General features: G+C 48.2%; 8 protein-coding genes across 8 annotated transcripts; 2 read left to right on the top strand and 6 right to left on the bottom strand.

Annotated features, from left to right (window-relative positions):
* Positions 1–184: 184 nt before the first annotated feature.
* Positions 185–490, bottom strand: N7529_004841 (Phenylalanine aminomutase (L-beta-phenylalanine forming); the record flags this gene model as incomplete). Its single annotated transcript, XM_057240368.1, has 1 exon — positions 185–490. One exon carries the CDS (start codon positions 488–490, stop codon positions 185–187), a length of 306 nt encoding a protein of 101 aa, XP_057099663.1.
* A 156-nt stretch (positions 491–646) lies between these two features.
* Positions 647–1,485, bottom strand: N7529_004840 (Aromatic amino acid lyase; the record flags this gene model as incomplete). The annotated part of the gene is made up of 3 exons (XM_057240367.1): positions 647–1,078; positions 1,123–1,236; positions 1,267–1,485. 3 exons carry the CDS (start codon positions 1,483–1,485, stop codon positions 647–649), a joined length of 765 nt encoding a protein of 254 aa, XP_057099662.1.
* A 254-nt stretch (positions 1,486–1,739) lies between these two features.
* Positions 1,740–1,952, bottom strand: N7529_004839 (Phenylalanine aminomutase (L-beta-phenylalanine forming); the record flags this gene model as incomplete). Its single annotated transcript, XM_057240366.1, has 1 exon — positions 1,740–1,952. The coding sequence occupies one exon, from the start codon at positions 1,950–1,952 to the stop codon at positions 1,740–1,742; it is 213 nt and encodes a 70-aa protein (XP_057099661.1).
* A 1,922-nt stretch (positions 1,953–3,874) lies between these two features.
* Positions 3,875–4,132, bottom strand: N7529_004838 (uncharacterized protein; the record flags this gene model as incomplete). Its single annotated transcript, XM_057240365.1, has 1 exon — positions 3,875–4,132. The coding sequence occupies one exon, from the start codon at positions 4,130–4,132 to the stop codon at positions 3,875–3,877; it is 258 nt and encodes an 85-aa protein (XP_057099660.1).
* A 496-nt stretch (positions 4,133–4,628) lies between these two features.
* N7529_004837 (Dyp-type peroxidase) lies at positions 4,629–6,641 on the bottom strand (the record flags this gene model as incomplete). The annotated part of the gene is made up of 8 exons (XM_057240364.1): positions 4,629–4,921; positions 4,992–5,297; positions 5,360–5,457; positions 5,521–5,631; positions 5,682–5,774; positions 5,837–6,231; positions 6,291–6,525; positions 6,595–6,641. 8 exons carry the CDS (start codon positions 6,639–6,641, stop codon positions 4,629–4,631), a joined length of 1,578 nt encoding a protein of 525 aa, XP_057099659.1.
* A 1,848-nt stretch (positions 6,642–8,489) lies between these two features.
* N7529_004836 (uncharacterized protein) lies at positions 8,490–10,676 on the top strand (the record flags this gene model as incomplete). Its single annotated transcript, XM_057240363.1, has 1 exon — positions 8,490–10,676. One exon carries the CDS (start codon positions 8,490–8,492, stop codon positions 10,674–10,676), a length of 2,187 nt encoding a protein of 728 aa, XP_057099658.1.
* Positions 10,677–11,253: 577 nt separating this feature from the next.
* On the bottom strand, positions 11,254–12,067 carry N7529_004835 (YidH family protein; the record flags this gene model as incomplete). Its single annotated transcript, XM_057240362.1, has 3 exons — positions 11,254–11,346; positions 11,404–11,687; positions 11,737–12,067. The coding sequence occupies 3 exons, from the start codon at positions 12,065–12,067 to the stop codon at positions 11,254–11,256; spliced, it is 708 nt and encodes a 235-aa protein (XP_057099657.1).
* Positions 12,068–13,362: 1,295 nt separating this feature from the next.
* On the top strand, positions 13,363–15,912 carry N7529_004834 (GcvT family protein; the record flags this gene model as incomplete). Its single annotated transcript, XM_057240361.1, has 1 exon — positions 13,363–15,912. One exon carries the CDS (start codon positions 13,363–13,365, stop codon positions 15,910–15,912), a length of 2,550 nt encoding a protein of 849 aa, XP_057099656.1.
* Positions 15,913–16,215: the final 303 nt, after the last annotated feature.

Raw genomic sequence — 16,215 nt, 5'->3', positions numbered from 1 at the left:
GATCGATCATTTGCGGAAGGATGATCCACCAACCCACGATGCAAAGGGACCTCAGAGTATGGCGGACTCACAGATACAATTCCCTTGTGGATAGTGCTAGGCATTTAGGAGTAGATGGAACCAATGAAAACTTCTGGCGTGTCTAATCATGTATTTTGGCTCAAGCGGATGCCACAGCATGTTTCTATGCTGGTATAGGTCCGTATGATGAGGTGTTTGAAGCAGAGGTTATCAGATCGTCCAAGATCTCATGAGCTAGATCCGCAGCCACCTCCTCACTCTGGACTTGGATGTCGAATTCATTATGCTTGCGCCACGAGGCAGTGATACCAGCCCAAGCTTGGTCAAATATAACCGGAGTAATAGTCTCAGGCCCGGTACGGCGGTAGAGCGCCGATAGTTCGGGCTTGGCTGCATTGAAAAAGACCCTGTCCAAAGCACGCAGATCCAGTGCTTGGCAAAGTACATATAGCCGGGAGGAACATATCATTGTGACAATGTCTGCAGATTGAACCGCATACCGAGCTGCAACAAACGCCAGAGAATTGACTCATTGGTTGTTCTTCTCTATAAACTGCACATGACTTATAATGTGATTGCTGAGGAATACCAACTCTGATAGATAGGATGACATATTATTGTTGATCTATTTGCAGTTAAACGAGAGACTAGGACCATCGAAGCAGAGATTGGGAGACAATCCCTGGTTGAGGAAAGGGTTGATCAACTTCTGGCACTGCGATACAAGCAGCCTACCGAGCATCATTAAACCGAGTTTTGTTTTCTTAACTGCAGATATAATAGATGCGGCTTGAAAGTTTCCGCCATGGTGGAAACAGTCTCCATCCACATCAATCAATGGATTGTCGGTTGATGAGTTCAATTCGATGGTGATCTGACGATGTGCGAACGAGAAGTCTTTGAGCACAGGCCCAATCCACCGAGGGACAGTACGTAGGGCATACCTGTCTTCAACCAATCCTTGCCGCTTGACGTTCATGTTCTGGCTGAGTTGAGATCCACCGAGAAATGAACGGATATAAGTGGCGACCTCCTTTTGGCCTGGGTCTGGGCGACACTTTGAGATAAAATGATGTATTGCAGTCATATCTGAATGAGTACAGCGAGATTGTTTGCGTCGTACAAGACCAAAGTGGCGGCAGCAGCACTTGGAGCAGCTCCGTTCATCACTCCTAGGGCTTCCTTAGCATGCAAATCCAAGGGAGTGATGCCTGCCTGTCAAAGTTCATCTGCAGCTGATAACACCTCAGCCTCTCTATCTGCATGTTTGGGGCGGATTTGCATGAAGATATCTGGGTTCCCTTCCAGCAGACCCCCAAGATAGGAAAGTGGAGACAGATGGCCTGAGGCAGATAAACTACCTCTTGAAGGAATTAGAGGAGTGATCCCCCATTGAGACTCTTGATCAGTAGCTTGATCAACTCCATCCTTACTGCTGAGTGTCCCCGAAGTAACGAGTTGCATCGTAGCAACATTGTCCCACGCGTAATGCCTCGCGGTATAGCATAGTCATTGTGACACCTTTCATGTTTCCGGGCAAGATACACGCTTGGTGATGCTGTAAAAATGAGTTTTGAAGCAGTTCAAGGTTTTTTGTGCGTTTGCCGGCGTTACCACCACACCCAGTATTGACACCTAGACACAATCAGGGCTCTTAAAGTGTCAATCCAACAACAACTGCGCACGCACCATGAACATCCTCTTTATTTGCCAAGTGGTTAGTCTAGTACTGCAATACTGTCTTCCACGCGTTTTAAAATCACATCGGCTTGACCGAGAACAGTATGAACCAAATGCCTTGCCACTGCAACAACGTGGGGTGTTTCAAGTGAGTCTAACTCTCCACCCACAGTCATAGCAACATCCATTTGTGTGGTTGTTCGCTTCGAACTATCCCAGAAGGCCTGGATCTGCGCGAGGTGTGTCGACATAGTGACTTTGCATGTGAAGTATCGAGAGCGTAGTTTTGATAGGACGATAGCGGAATGAATGTTCAATCACAAGATTTGCTTTCCAATGAAGCACGGGATTCTATAGGATATTTATATGTCCTTTTGAGTGTATGTGTACGAAGTACATCTCTCGACGCGAATGCCAAGGGTCATCAGACTTTGAGTCGGGTTAGAAGACGTGAGATCTATTTAGAGGGTTGCACAACGTCCCAATCCCACCCTAGCATTTTGTGGCTTTCCCTGCATACGGTGATTGTTGATTCGGTTTTCGAGTTCGAGGTAACGTCATCTTTTGTCACTACAATGCGTCCACTGTAATAGAGGAATATACATATGTAATCAAACGATGCACGGTATGACGTACCCTATTTTGAGAAGTTGTAGTGCTTATTTATTAGCGAGATAGAACATGTATCGAATAGCGGAATTCACCGGGAGTTCGTGTTGAAAAATTGCAACCCACATCAATACCAAGTAGCCACACCTGGAAAAGCACGAAGCGGACACAACCTTCTCGATTTCGTCAACTCTCATGAGTCTGTGTCAGTGCGTAAGAACACCAAATTAATTGATTTGGGGATGCGTTCCAAAACTTCAGATCATGCAGTCCGGGATTAATGTTGACACAAACTCAGACGGAGGTATGACCAAAGGTCATCTTAATTGAGCTTGCATCCATAGCATAGCAACGCCGATCACGTCCGACAGCGCACAAGCAGCATGGTATATGCAAGATACATAATCCGAAGCGGTGGAGCGAGGAATACTTGCGCGATAATACGTGGAACTGTCGCCCCAATTTGGCGGCGATCGCAGAGGGAGAATAGATTTGATCAAAGCGATCTTTCACCGGTATGCGTTTTGAGATAACGCATGATGACCGGTCTACCTTATGCTGTTCAAATTTTAAGCAAGAAAAGGTATCATATTGAGTCTAACGAAGCGGATTTTGGACGAAGACTCTGTCAAATATTGCCGCCGCAGAATCGAGTTGTGCTACATACCCAATCACCCAAGGCAGGGCAAGGCATGGACATCAGCACCCAAAATAGGCACAAAACATGCTAGAGGCTTGCTTCGATGGTCGAGTGTAAGGAAGCCACTAGCACATTGCATACCTACCAAGACGCGGACGTCTTGAAGTAGCGAAACATCGTGTTTTATTTGACAAAATGAATGGTCGAGGGCGTGTGCCCTAAAGATACAGATCCAGGAGCCACACAAGAATCATCAAAGCGGCAATGTTTCAATATTACACTCCAAGAAGAAAACACATCCTCGTCCGGTTTAAGCCTTTAACATCGGCCCAACATTATCGTCACACCGGCATGGGACTTCACGAGTCGCCGGCCAACGAATACTCTCCTTCCTCACAGCAAGTCCATGGCACATTCAATCCCTTCTTACCAGAAACGGGATGTGGAATCTGGTTGTCTTTGGCGGGGATATATCGGAAAATGCTCAAATGACGCGTATCCAGAGTTCAGGATCGTCGTTTGATTGAGACGACTCTATGATTCGCAAAGCAAATCAGCATGATGATAACCCGGTTGAAAAGGTTATGACTTGCCTCATCCATTACACGTCAAGGCGTAAGGTGACGGACCTGGCGAGAGATTTTCGGCCATTTGACAAGAAAGTTGGATATAGCACTCGCTGATAACCAATCATATAGTGAGGGTCGTGGTGTTGGGGAGATTCGACGAATAGATTAAAAGACATGGCTCCTTCTCTGAGGCGGCTCTTATAACGATCTTGCGAAAATGTTCTGCTTTTCCGATCCCATGTCCCGAGGCGAGATAATTTTTGAACACTCCTTGATTATAAAATCATATTCCCCCTTCTTTTATTGGTCTGCGCCCGCGTAAACCATAGCTCGCGTAAACCATAGCTCAAAACAATTACAAGCCAGACAGCAAGGGGTACGGATCACCCGACATGTTGTAAGTTGCAATGATAGGAGGGTCCATAGACGCCCATTTTTCAAAGATGTTGCCGTAGATATCGACTCTTTCGTCTGGAGAAGAAAGTGTGATACTGTCTTGGGTCCGAGCCGTCTCCATCAGTTTTGGATTCATATTTTGAAGAGTGTCAGTGACGATGATGACATTTTCCACAGAGGCGGGGTTTGCCGCGAATTTCAAGAAGATAATTGTCATATTGAGATGTGGATAAGTCGAGCTCTGTTGCTTTGGCGAATACGGCTCAAAGAAGGATGAAGAAATGTCTAGCGGGTGGAGGGATAATTTAACGAGTCGAAGAAGGTCGCTTATTTGAAAAGAAGTGGCAGCGTCGGCCCAAAAGAGAGTGATCAGCAGAAGCGGGGGATAATCAGATTGCGTACATTGGACAATTAATATCGGTAAACTGCATCAAACTGCATCAAACAGATTAAGCAGATAAGGAAAAATAACCAATCAAAATGGTACAATTCTCATTGTAGAGGATTTAATTTATCTAATCTCTGTAAGTCGTGAATATTGAAGCTATTTTGTAAAAAGTATTTGTAGTTGGGGAGATAACACCCACCCGAGCATGAGATGTGAACAAAACCCATAAACAAAACCCATGCATAAATGGCCTTCGACAAATCAAACGCCATGCCGACTATATTGTACGGAGTAACTATATGGACGGCCTTCCAATCTCTCATTATTACTCGTCTTCCTCACGAAGGCGCTCCAACGCCTCCTGGTCAAAGATACCGGGACCTGTAAGCTCATTCTCTAGCGCTGACAGAGAGGGAGCGAAGAAGTATTCGCCACCCTTCTGAATGACCCAGCTTTCGAGGGGCATGCGGGCCTCCGTGGGGAATTTGCCATCAGGAAGACCGATAGAGCGAGGTGGGTGATGATCAAGTCTCTGACCCACAATAGCATCAATACCAGGTCCTTCCCCACCGACGAAATTGCTCTTGCGATCGGGGAAATGGTGGTTGCTTGCCCAGCCTGCATAAGAAAAGAAATTTGTTAGTAATAAGCCCTTTGTCGAACAGTAGTGCAAGTTTAAAGCACTTACGGGTAGTTAGGAAGTTGAATCCATTGCGGATATCGCTCTGGTAGCAAACAAACAAAAGTCCACGCTCTTTATCTTGAGCTGATTTGCGTTCGGCAGCTTCCTCGGCCGTGACTTCTTCGCCATAGGGAATACCACGACGAATAATGACAGCATGGTCGTGATCCAGGTCAGCGCGGGGTCTCATCTTGCGAGTATGGGCCGCGAAGGGACACTTCTTGTGCTCATTGACGGGGTGGTAATCGAAATTGTTTGATGAGTGCAGGCTCTCGTCAGAGTCATCGTGGGGGGACTCATCAACGGGTGTGCCTGTACGATTTTATGATAAGCAAATGAACGCGCGCCGTTGGTATCATGTTTTTGTAACGAACCGTTCTTCCATCTTCCCATCAGGTATGCCGCAAGCTTCTCGCCTGGTTTGGGGTGATCCTGGGTAAAGGGGGCGTGTTGAGCATTTTCCTCCATGAATCTAGATACTAGGTCAGCATAAAACTTTCGATAGGTAAGAACTAATCAAACATAGGCCACCTACTCCTCAAACTCAGGGACAAGTTGCTGAAGATCACGGAAGACAAGGAAACTGCCGTCTTTGGCCCATTTCGGTTGAGACATATCGTCACCCTCATATCCGCAAAGAATCAATCTATTATTCGTCAATATCCTGTGGAAATACAATCCTTCAATCGCTCTTACCCTGGTTTTGTGGCTTTTGGCTCCTTTCCTGTAGGCTGCTTCTCATCCCAACCCTCGATGATAGGCTGACTGATGCCGTCCTTGAATCCGAAGCTGAGCAGGAAAGGTGAGTCTGGATCCCCATAAATAATTTAAAATCTCTTTGAGATACTTACTGCTCCTTTCCTTTCTTGTCACCGGGGCGGACCTTTCCATCTCTCACCAAGGTCAACTCGATTGAAGGGTCCTTGCTGATGACATATGTATCTGGGTTGAGAGGCTCTCCTTCCTCCGCTAGGAAGTGTTGCTTGACTTCGCTAACCTTAGCATCCAACTCAGATCTCACGCTGGAGGTCACCATGATGACACCATCGATAAGTCTTTGATTATCACTAGTAGGGTGATATTCTTTTCGCAACTCCTGGGGGTTGTCCCATCCCTCGCCAACGAGATCCGCGTACATGCCCTTTTCAAAGAGCCCACCACGGAGTTGTTGGTTTCGGAAGACTTGAGAAAGCTTTCTATCTTTCTTAACGAGACCTTGATCATTCACATTCACAAATGCACCAAGCTATGAATCAATCAACAATAGTCCGGTGTTAGTGGGAACTGATGTGAGAATGAACTTACTGCTTCAAGGCCGGTGGAAGTAAATGAAATGTTGATTCCAGGCAAAGCTTGAAGCTTAGCCGACCTTTTGCTCCGCGCGGCCTCTTCTCTTGCCTGCTTAATTATTTCATTCATCTGACAAGCCTGCTGGGCAGTGGTGATCTTGGGAATGAATGTCTTGAGCCGGCTCTTGAAATCAACCTTGTTTCGAATGCGGAAAAACAGGAATGATTGGAATCTCTTGGGAAGGCCAGGCCTAATGATAGAGATAAGCCATTGTGAAAGACATGCGGACTGAAAAGACTAGGCATCATAGGAAACTTACCAAACATCTCCCTGGATGTTCGCCTTGATGGCGGGAGTAAGACTCATTATGGAAAGTTTCACTCCAGATGAGTGTGCGAATCGAAGCAAATGAATTTACTCTAGAATCACGCAAGCCGGCCTGAGGGGATGGGGATATTATATGAGAAAGTGAGGTTGCAGCCTATCTTATGGGCAAGGCAAATAGCTACCTGCATGTTCATGTTCGAAAAACTAACGAATGGGGCGGGGCAGCTGAATCTCGGATTGTGATTGAACCGCATGTATCATTCCTTCACCGGGTTAGATCGTCGTCCATCGAAGAGGAGACGAATTGGACAAGCGCCATTGGTAATGGATGTCGGTGGCACACATACCCCACTGAGTCCTCAAGGCATCGATCGTAGCCATATCGGGCTGCACGAGCAGCTCCTGCGTTAGAGAGAAACCATATATTACATCCTCTAGCCAGCCACTGGGTTACAGGATTGGCGCAGGCGATGAGCGTGTCCTTACTCTGCGCACATACCGCTGCCATAGTTCATCAATCAAAGGAATTGCTAATTCAAGAATCTTCACAGGTTAATGGTTCGTTCGACGATCAGAGATCGACGAAGTCCAGGCTTTCCCCGCTTGACAGCCACATTGGATATATGTATGGGTTCCCGTTTACCAAATGATACACAAATTATATCATCGTGGATCTATCACGACCTCGGCGGATAAGACCCATAATTTTATTGGCGGAGTGCTGAGATCTGCTATCACTGGGTTGATGAAGGTACAGATACCAATCATTCACTAGGCTTTATGTCCAATTTGTCCAATGGTAGCTTAAACAAATGAACACAAGCTTAATTGGTGAGTTTGGATGTAGGGCAATGTCGGGGCAGCATGCAAGGAATAATGCGAGGCATGGGGATCAGATAGTCTTCAGCTTTCAGCTTTCCACTTTTCATCTCGCAGGTCTGAGCTCATTTTGCAAAAAGTGACAGTACAATGATACCCGTTGCATTCTGAACAAATTTTTCCATGAAGGGTCCACAAGCGACGCCAGCAACAGAGAGCTAATGAAAATGCGTGGATAGCGATTGATGAAGTTTGAGCGAAGTGGAGAATCGTGGATAATCGTGGACAATCGCAAATTAATTTCAGCTGAATTGTGGATTCCACCTAAGTGACGTAAACAGAGGAAGAAATCCGAGAAATCGTAGGAATCGGAGGAATCAGATTCGTTCAAAATGGTTCAAGGCCCGTCCCAGCGGATACGGGCCGGGTTCCACCGCGCTAGGACGAACTATCTGGCGAACTGCAGAATCTTTTGCTACAAATATTATACGATCGACAATGGAGTTGTACTTTTGTTATAACCAATCATTGCTTCAATGTTCCATTACCGAGGTCTTGTGCACCTCCCCGCTGAGATTTAATCCATCCAGTAAGGAGCGAGTTCCTGCAGCACTATGTATCTGTCCCAGGCCCACATATGTTCGTCTGAAAATGACGCCGATCTTCGACCTGTATGATCTATTTTTTGAGTCTTGCTCATACACCGCATGCAAGAGGGAAAGTCAACCGAGGCAATGTGCACGGTGAACTCAGCTGTAGGATGTCAACCATTGACGTCTATCTCCCCATCTCCACATTCAGCGACGCCAGGATATGCACTTGACTGGCGGAAAGGGGCCCCTAAAGATCGACCCTAATTGTCATACTTTGCGTAATATTGATCCATTTGGTTGCAGTGTGGAAGATCAACTTGATTGTGCCCCTCTTCAAGCGGAGTATGCCGAGTGCAGCACTTACATATATGCGGCCTTGGGTCACGAATTTTTTTCTTCAGTCAAAAGTGAAGTGAGGTTTTTGTTCTCCTTCACTTCTTCATATTTTCCCTCTCTGGTCGACACTTTGCCCAACATGAAACTTCAATGGGCCGGCCTTATCCTCGGGGCTTCCATTGGGGGAGTCAATGGTATGGCTGAATACATGGCCCAAGCAATGAGGGGAGAGCGTGTTTCCGGCTTCGGAAAAGCTGACAAGCCTTCTTGGACCCCGGAGTTCAAAGACGAGTCTCCTCCATACCAAGGCTATCGAATCCCCCGTCAAGATTGGACCTTGACGTGCAGTAGCTCTGTTCGCGGCTACCCATGCAAGTATGCGATCGATGGCAAAAACACCACTTCTTGGCGTAGTGAGCCTTCCGAAAAGGGACACACTTTTATTGTCGATCTCGGGGCGTGGTACCAAGTTGGCGCCGTCGTTGTTCTCCCTCCCCAAGACACGGGGATGGAAGGCCTTATCACCCAGCACAAGATCTGGACCAGCGACGACCACGAAACATGGACCGGGCCTGTTGCATATGGCATGTGGCCCAATAGCACCAGACAGCGCATGTCTGCGTTTGAGCCTTCCTCTACCCGATACTTGCGCATTACCACCGACGCCGACGAGGAGAACCCTTGGGTTGGTATCTCTGAATTGAACATCTATGGTACTCTGTACACTATTCCTCGTGACCCTGCCCTTGGTGTCTGGGGACCTACTCTCGATTTCCCCATCGTGCCTGTCTCCGGTGCTCAGGAGGGATCTGGCATGCTCGCTCTTTGGTCATCTTGGGCCGACGATCAGTTCCACTCTACCCCGGGTGGCAAGACTGTCATGACCCGGTGGAACCCACTGACCGGCGACGTCTCCAAGCGGACTGTCAGTGAAACCCACCATGACATGTTCTGCCCTGGAATTTCCTATGATGGCACCGGCATGATGGTTGTCACCGGCGGCAACGACGCGTCCGAGACCAGTCTCTATGATTCTCGGCGTGATGAGTGGATTAGAGCAAATGAAATGCGTCTGCGCCGTGGCTACCAGGCGTCAACCACTCTCTCTGATGGACGGGTCTTCGTTATTGGAGGCTCGTGGGCCGGAGCCTCGAATGTTGCCAAGAATGGTGAAGTTTACGACCCTGCCACCAGGAACTGGACTATGCTAGACGGAGCGTCCGTTAAGGAGATGTTGACCGAAGATATGGAAGGTCCTTGGCGAGCGGATAACCATGGCTGGCTCTTTGGCTGGAAGAACCTGAGCGTCTTCCAAGCCGGCCCCAGCAAGCAGATGAACTGGTACTCTGCCGCAAACAATGGAAGCGTCAAGCCCGCCGGATACCGTATGGACGATGACCACTCCATGTCTGGCAACGCAATCATGTTCGATGCCGTGAAGGGAAAGATCCTCACCCTTGGAGGCTCCCCGGATTATGATAAGTCTTGGGCCACCAACGCCGCCCACGTCATTACCCTCGGTGAGCCAGGCGAGGCCCCCAAGGTTGAACTCGCCGGCGGAAAGGGAACCATGCATTACGATCGGGTGTTCCACACCACTGTGGTTCTTCCTGATGGAAAGGTCTTCATTGCCGGTGGTCAGACATTCGGTGTCGCCTTCAACGAGGAGAACGTCCAGTTTGTCCCAGAGATCTACGATCCCAAGACCGACACTTTCCAGAAGTTGCAACGGAACAACATCGTGCGTGTATACCACACCGTTTCAATCCTCCTCCCCGATGCTCGAGTGTTGAATGCAGGCGGCGGCCTCTGCGGCAACTGCACTGCCAACCACTACGATGGCCAGATCTTCACTCCCCCCTACCTCCTGACTGCTAACGGCGAGCCCCGCCCTCGCCCTGAGATTCTCTCTGGCCTGGGTCCGAAGGCTTCCGTCGGTGACACTCTGAAATTCAAGACCTCCAGGCCGATCAGCACTGCTTCGCTGATCCGTCTCGGCACCGCCACCCACACCGTCAACACGGACCAGCGCCGCATTCCCCTCGAGGTCTTCCCGACTTCATTCTTCGGATTTTCCTACAAGGTGGCCCTGCCATCTGATTCCGGTATTCTCATTCCCGGATACTGGATGCTGTTTGTCATGGATCGGGAGGGTGTGCCCAGCATCGCAAAGATCATGATGATTGGCTTGAACTCTAAGACTATTCAGTCCTCGGAAGATGTGTTCGGTATGACCGAGGAACAAAACTGTGAGCATGGATCAATCAAGCCTTATTGGCAATCTTGGATGCCGACGCTAATTTTGCAGACATTGGGTCGTCGTTGAGGATGGAATTAGTCAAAAAGAACTCAGTTTGAGGATAGCAGAATTCTTGAAGAGTCTCAAATTGGAGACTATGTTGATATAGGTAGTGCCAGAGCATATCTCTGTAATCAAAATTTTGAGCTTCTCGCACAATTATCCAGCCTAAAATCCGATAAGTTGGATCACACTGCTGTCAAAACCCCGCGTATTAATTTGCCGATGATTTCAATATGCAGACAATCCATTGAGTGGTATAGGCGACTGGAAGCATGTAATGATTGCATGAGCTGCTGGTAGAATTGACAAAGTGAATCCCGTACCTTCATTGGGCTATCCGGGAATGGTACCATGAAACGACCAGGGTGAATCAGAAGAGCAATAGATGAGGTTGTTAGCAGTATCCGACTGACGAATTAAAGGAAAGACATAGAAAAAGTCATTGGAGCGTTTGCAAGCGGCTCCGGTGTCAGATGTAAGAGTCATGAGAAGTCATATACATCATACTATCCAGTGATAATTATGTACAATCAATGATGTGAGTCCCGAGAGTGGGCGAGCCCCTACCTCGCTTTCAAATGCATTTCAAACTTTTATTCGATCAAAAGCGCAATATTCGATCGACAAACGTGCTATGGGTCATGTCGATTTGGATGAGGATAATAACCGAAAGCACTAACGTCGCCACGATAATCTAGGCAAGAGAGTTAGTTCGGTGATAACTTCAAAGACCATTGCAAGGGCAGCTTACAATGAACAAGAATATTCCCACAAAATTCAACTCCCATCCTCCGGCATACACCTTCCCCCTTGATATAGCATTTTGTTGTCTCCAGAACCTGAAAGCGCCGATCAAAGCAACAACAATAGCCACGAAATGGCAAGCGACGGATAACGGTACTCCGACCTCATGGAATGAAAGACGATTGACATTGCCCGCCGGTCGTTGCAGGCGGAACAATTGCGCGACTAGTACTCCTTGCATAGCAATAACAGTGGACGTACGAATATACGCCAGGAACGTTCTTTCGAGAGCTTCAAACCCATCAGTCGAATCCAGCAGCAAAAACGATATCAAACATACCGAAGTGGTCACGATTGGCCTTCTGAGACACAGTGATACTAACATGTCTCGCCCAGAACCGACAGATCCGACCCCAAACACCATTGCGAGCCTGGAGTTCGCGCTGGGAGTCGGTACGGGACGCGGTTCGCCGCACAGTGCCATGATATTCGTCGCTGGATGACCCAGATGGATCGGGATAGTCTAAGTCGTCATCTTCGCGTGTTTGAATGTTGTGGAGCTCGAATGCTTCCCTATCGTTGAAGCTGTCATTGCGGGCGGATGTCGGTCGGGAGTCGGATAAGAGGGCATTAGGCGGCTCAGGAACTGAGTGTTCGTTGTGCTCTGTCATGCTGTGATGAATATGATGGAGATTGACATTGCAACGTCGGTAAATTAAGCTCTTGAAATAATGAAGGGTGAAGGGTCCAAGGAAACAGAACAAGGACAGGGACAGGGAGTGTTCCCCACGGACCGGCTCCAGCCGTCGACAGGCTTGGCCCCGCTCAGTCTGGGGTTTTCGTTTTGGAGGACATTGGGCATACAAGAAGTGAAAAGAGGTTAAAAGAAAGTTGAATTGGATGTATAGCTCAGATCTGAAGCTATACAATCTCTATTTATTTACCCCACAGCCCCATTCATTATCTATATTCTATTTCTATTTCGACCAATCACATCCCCTGAAATGGCGATGGCATCATTTCGGCTCACAATGTTGAAATGTGCTGCCAATGGCAATGCTTTTACCTCCACCTGGGCAACACTTGTTCTTTTTTATAGCTCTACATTTACAGGGATTGGATGGTCAGCTATATTTCATTCTGCTTAAACAAAAAGCAAACATAACTAATTAGCGATATCGCGATAACCTTTATTTAGACAGCTTACGCTTTTGAAGCCCTAAAACTACTAAATCCCCAAGCAGTTAGTCAATGATATGCTCCAAGGTTTGATTGATAGTAAATTCCTGTCTACAGTTATAGCTTCAAATGTTGGTTGAAACTTCTTTCATATCCTAGGATAATCTCTGCGACGTTAATATATATATTTTCAACGGTTCGTCAAAAACAACTTCGAACCGAGAGGGAGATCCCACTTGACGATTCACATCAATTCACGTACATTAATAATATAACTACACACATGCATGAAGCAGATTCCAAGGTTATAACTATGCCATGCCCCTCATGCTAATTTTGATCTGGACCTCCGAGCCTGTGCCGAAAAGGGAAAACAAATCCAGCTTCAACGAATCAGCAACTGGTGGAAGTGATCGGCCAACTATGATTCATCGAGTGAGCTTAATAGCCTGCAACAACGTGGGGCAACATAGTCGTACCCCTCCAACCCGAATGTAATTATTTAATTATTTTACTTGCTACGAGGAATCCGTGTCTATTACTGGAATCCTTACGGCCTTACATACCCGGAACCCGTTGTGGGGCGTAACAGCTTTATCTATAGCTTCATCGTGCACTTTATCGTCACCACACACCTCTGCGGGGTGCGGGGAGATGTGTACGATAAGGTCACATATTGTAAGAAAGTACATAAATATATGAACATATGAGATACAAATATAAAATATAAGAGGGTTTGCCGGTCCAACGCGGATAGTTTCAAGGTTATAATAATTATCTTTTCATAATGTCCCTTTCACAACGCGTTGTCATCATTGGAGCAGGTATCGTGGGCACCAACCTCGCCGACGAGCTGGTCTCCCGAGGATGGAACAATATCACCGTCGTTGAGCAAGGTCCGCTCAACATGCCGGGCGGGTCGACATCACATGCCCCCGGCCTTGTATTCCAAACGAACACCTCTAAGACAATGACACACCTCGCCAGATATACCGTCGAGAAATTCCTATCGATCGAAAAGGATGGACAGAAATGTTTTAATCAAGTGGGTGGCCTTGAAATAGCGACTACACCGGCCCGATTGGAAGAGCTCAAGCGGAAACATGGGTACGCTTCGTCATGGGGCATTGAGGCGCGATTGGTGAGCGCCGAGGAATGTTTCGAGAAATACCCCCATCTGAACAGAGACATGGTCTTGGGAGGCCTGCACATTCCCAGTGATGGTCTGGCATTGGCGGCACGCGCTACACAATTGCTCATTGAGCGGACGAGCAAAGCCGGCGTTCGATATCTGGGTCATACTCCCGTGACCGGGATCGAACGGGCGGACCGTCGCGTGACCGGAGTCACCACACCAAACGGTACTATTCCAGCCGAGATAGTCGTTTCTTGTGCTGGATTCTGGGGTGTGGAATTGGGTGCTATGGTTGGTGTGCAGATCCCTTTGCTTCCACTCGCACATCAATATGCAAAGACCACAACAGTCCCGGCGCTCGCAGGACGCGATATTAATTCCTCGATGAATGGAATGAATGCCGAACTTCCCATTCTGCGCCACCAAGACCAGGATCTCTATTATCGTGAGCACGGTGACCAGTATGGAATCGGATATTATGGACACCGTCCAATGCCTGTCGTTGCGTCCTCATTAGGACTCACCTCACAGCATGTTGATGAACACAATATGCCCTCTCGCCTCGAGTTCACCACTGAAGACTTTGATCCGGCATGGAAGGAGACGCAAAAGCTCCTTCCAATCCTTCAAGAAACGGAGATTGCTGATGGCTTCAATGGTATCTTCTCTTTCACTCCCGATGGCGGTCCTATCGTTGGCCAGCCATCTCACCTCGATGGCTTCTATGTAGCGGAAGCAGTCTGGGTCACACATTCAGCAGGTGTAGCCCGAGCTCTAGCACAAATCCTCACGACCGGCAAGTCTGAAATTGATGTGTCTGAGTGCGAGCTGTCTCGCTTCGAGGAAATTCAATTGACCCGCGACTATGTGAGCGAGACATCGCAGCAGAACTTTGTTGAAATTTATGACATTCTCCACCCACTCCAACCCAAAACATCACCCCGCACGCTCCGTGTCAGTCCCTTCCATGCTCGCGAATTGGAACTTGGTGCCTACTTCCTTGAAACTGGAGGCTGGGAGCGGCCATGGTGGTACGAAGCAAACAAAGATCTCGTAAAAGCTCTCCCACCATCCTGGAAACCCCTCGAGCGAGACGCGTGGTCAGCGCAATTCCATTCACCCATATCTGCAGCCGAAGCTTGGAAAACGCGAAACGCCGTTGCGATGTTCGATATGACCGCCTTCCATCGCTTTGAAGTGTCTGGTCCAGGAGCAGTCCGTTTGCTTCAACGTTTGACCACGAGTGACATGACCACAAAAACCGGCACAGTCACATACACTCTTCTCCTAAACGAGCATGGCGGAATCCGCAGCGACATTTTCACGCACCGACTCGAGTATGATGTATTCCAAATCGGCGCAAACACAGCCACGGACCTCGCCTATCTCGAGCGAGAAGCCCGTATCCAAGGCCAAACCACCCCGGGGCAATGGGTCCAGGTGCGCGACATCACAGGCAGCACATGCTGCATCGGTCTCTGGGGTCCTCGCGCACGGGAAGTGCTCAGCGGAATCAGCACAGACGATCTGTCCAACAAAGGCCTCCCCTATCTCAGTCTCAAGAAGACGATTGTCGCTGGTATCCCAGTGACACTCATCCGAAAGTCCTACGTCGGCGAACTCGGCTGGGAAATCCAAACAAGCGCCGAGTACGGCCAGCGACTCTGGGACAACATCTGGCAAGCTGGCAAGCTACATGGTCTCATCGCGGCTGGTCGCAGTGCTTTCAATTCCTTGCGCATCGAGAAGGGATACAGAATCTACGGGTCGGATATGACCACCGAGCACAACCCGTTCGAAGCAGGTGTTTCGTACGCCGTCGATGCGAACAAGACAGATGACTTTGTGGGTAAAGATGCTCTACAGCACCTTTCTGCCCAGCCACCCTTGCGACGCCTCCGACCTTTGACGGTTGATGATGGACGCTCGGTGGTTCTTGGGAAAGAACCCGTGTTCTATAATGGCAATGCTGTTGGTTATGTCACTAGTGCTGCGTTTGGGCATTCGATTGGACAGCCGATTGCTTATGCTTGGCTCCCGGGGAATGTGAATGATGGCGAAGGTGTTGAGATTGAGTATTTCGGCAAGAGGATTAAAGCGACTGTTGCTGCAGAATCACTTTATGATCCTGGGATGAGTAGTCTTAGCAGGGATTCAGTGGTTTCTTCACCGGGACCACAGTCTGTCAAATCCAGGCTATGAGGCTTTATAGGTCTAGAACTTATATTTTTAGTAACGAAGTCATGTTTCAACCAGTGTATTCGGCTTTTAGTAATGGTTTGTTTGTACGCTAGGTCTCGGCTTGCGGTACTATCCCAGTCTCTTCGATGTTTACACCCGGAATAGTTTCAATCTTCTAAAGCTCCGGGGTCAATGATTCTGAAAAATGGGGCGACTTAGTTGGGAATGTGAAGCAAATTTTGCGGACCAATGTCCTTTCAATAGTTCTACAATATAGGGGGGTGTCCCCCAATGAAAGATAGCTGCCTGGTTGAGTTGCTATTT

The sequence above is a fragment of the Penicillium soppii genome (assembly GCF_028829465.1).
Source record: "Penicillium soppii strain IBT 18220 chromosome Unknown utg000004l, whole genome shotgun sequence".
Taxonomy (NCBI): Eukaryota; Fungi; Ascomycota; class Eurotiomycetes; order Eurotiales; family Aspergillaceae; genus Penicillium; species Penicillium soppii.
The sequence above is the reverse complement of the archived record's forward strand: the minus strand, read 5'-3'. Positions and strand labels throughout refer to the sequence as shown.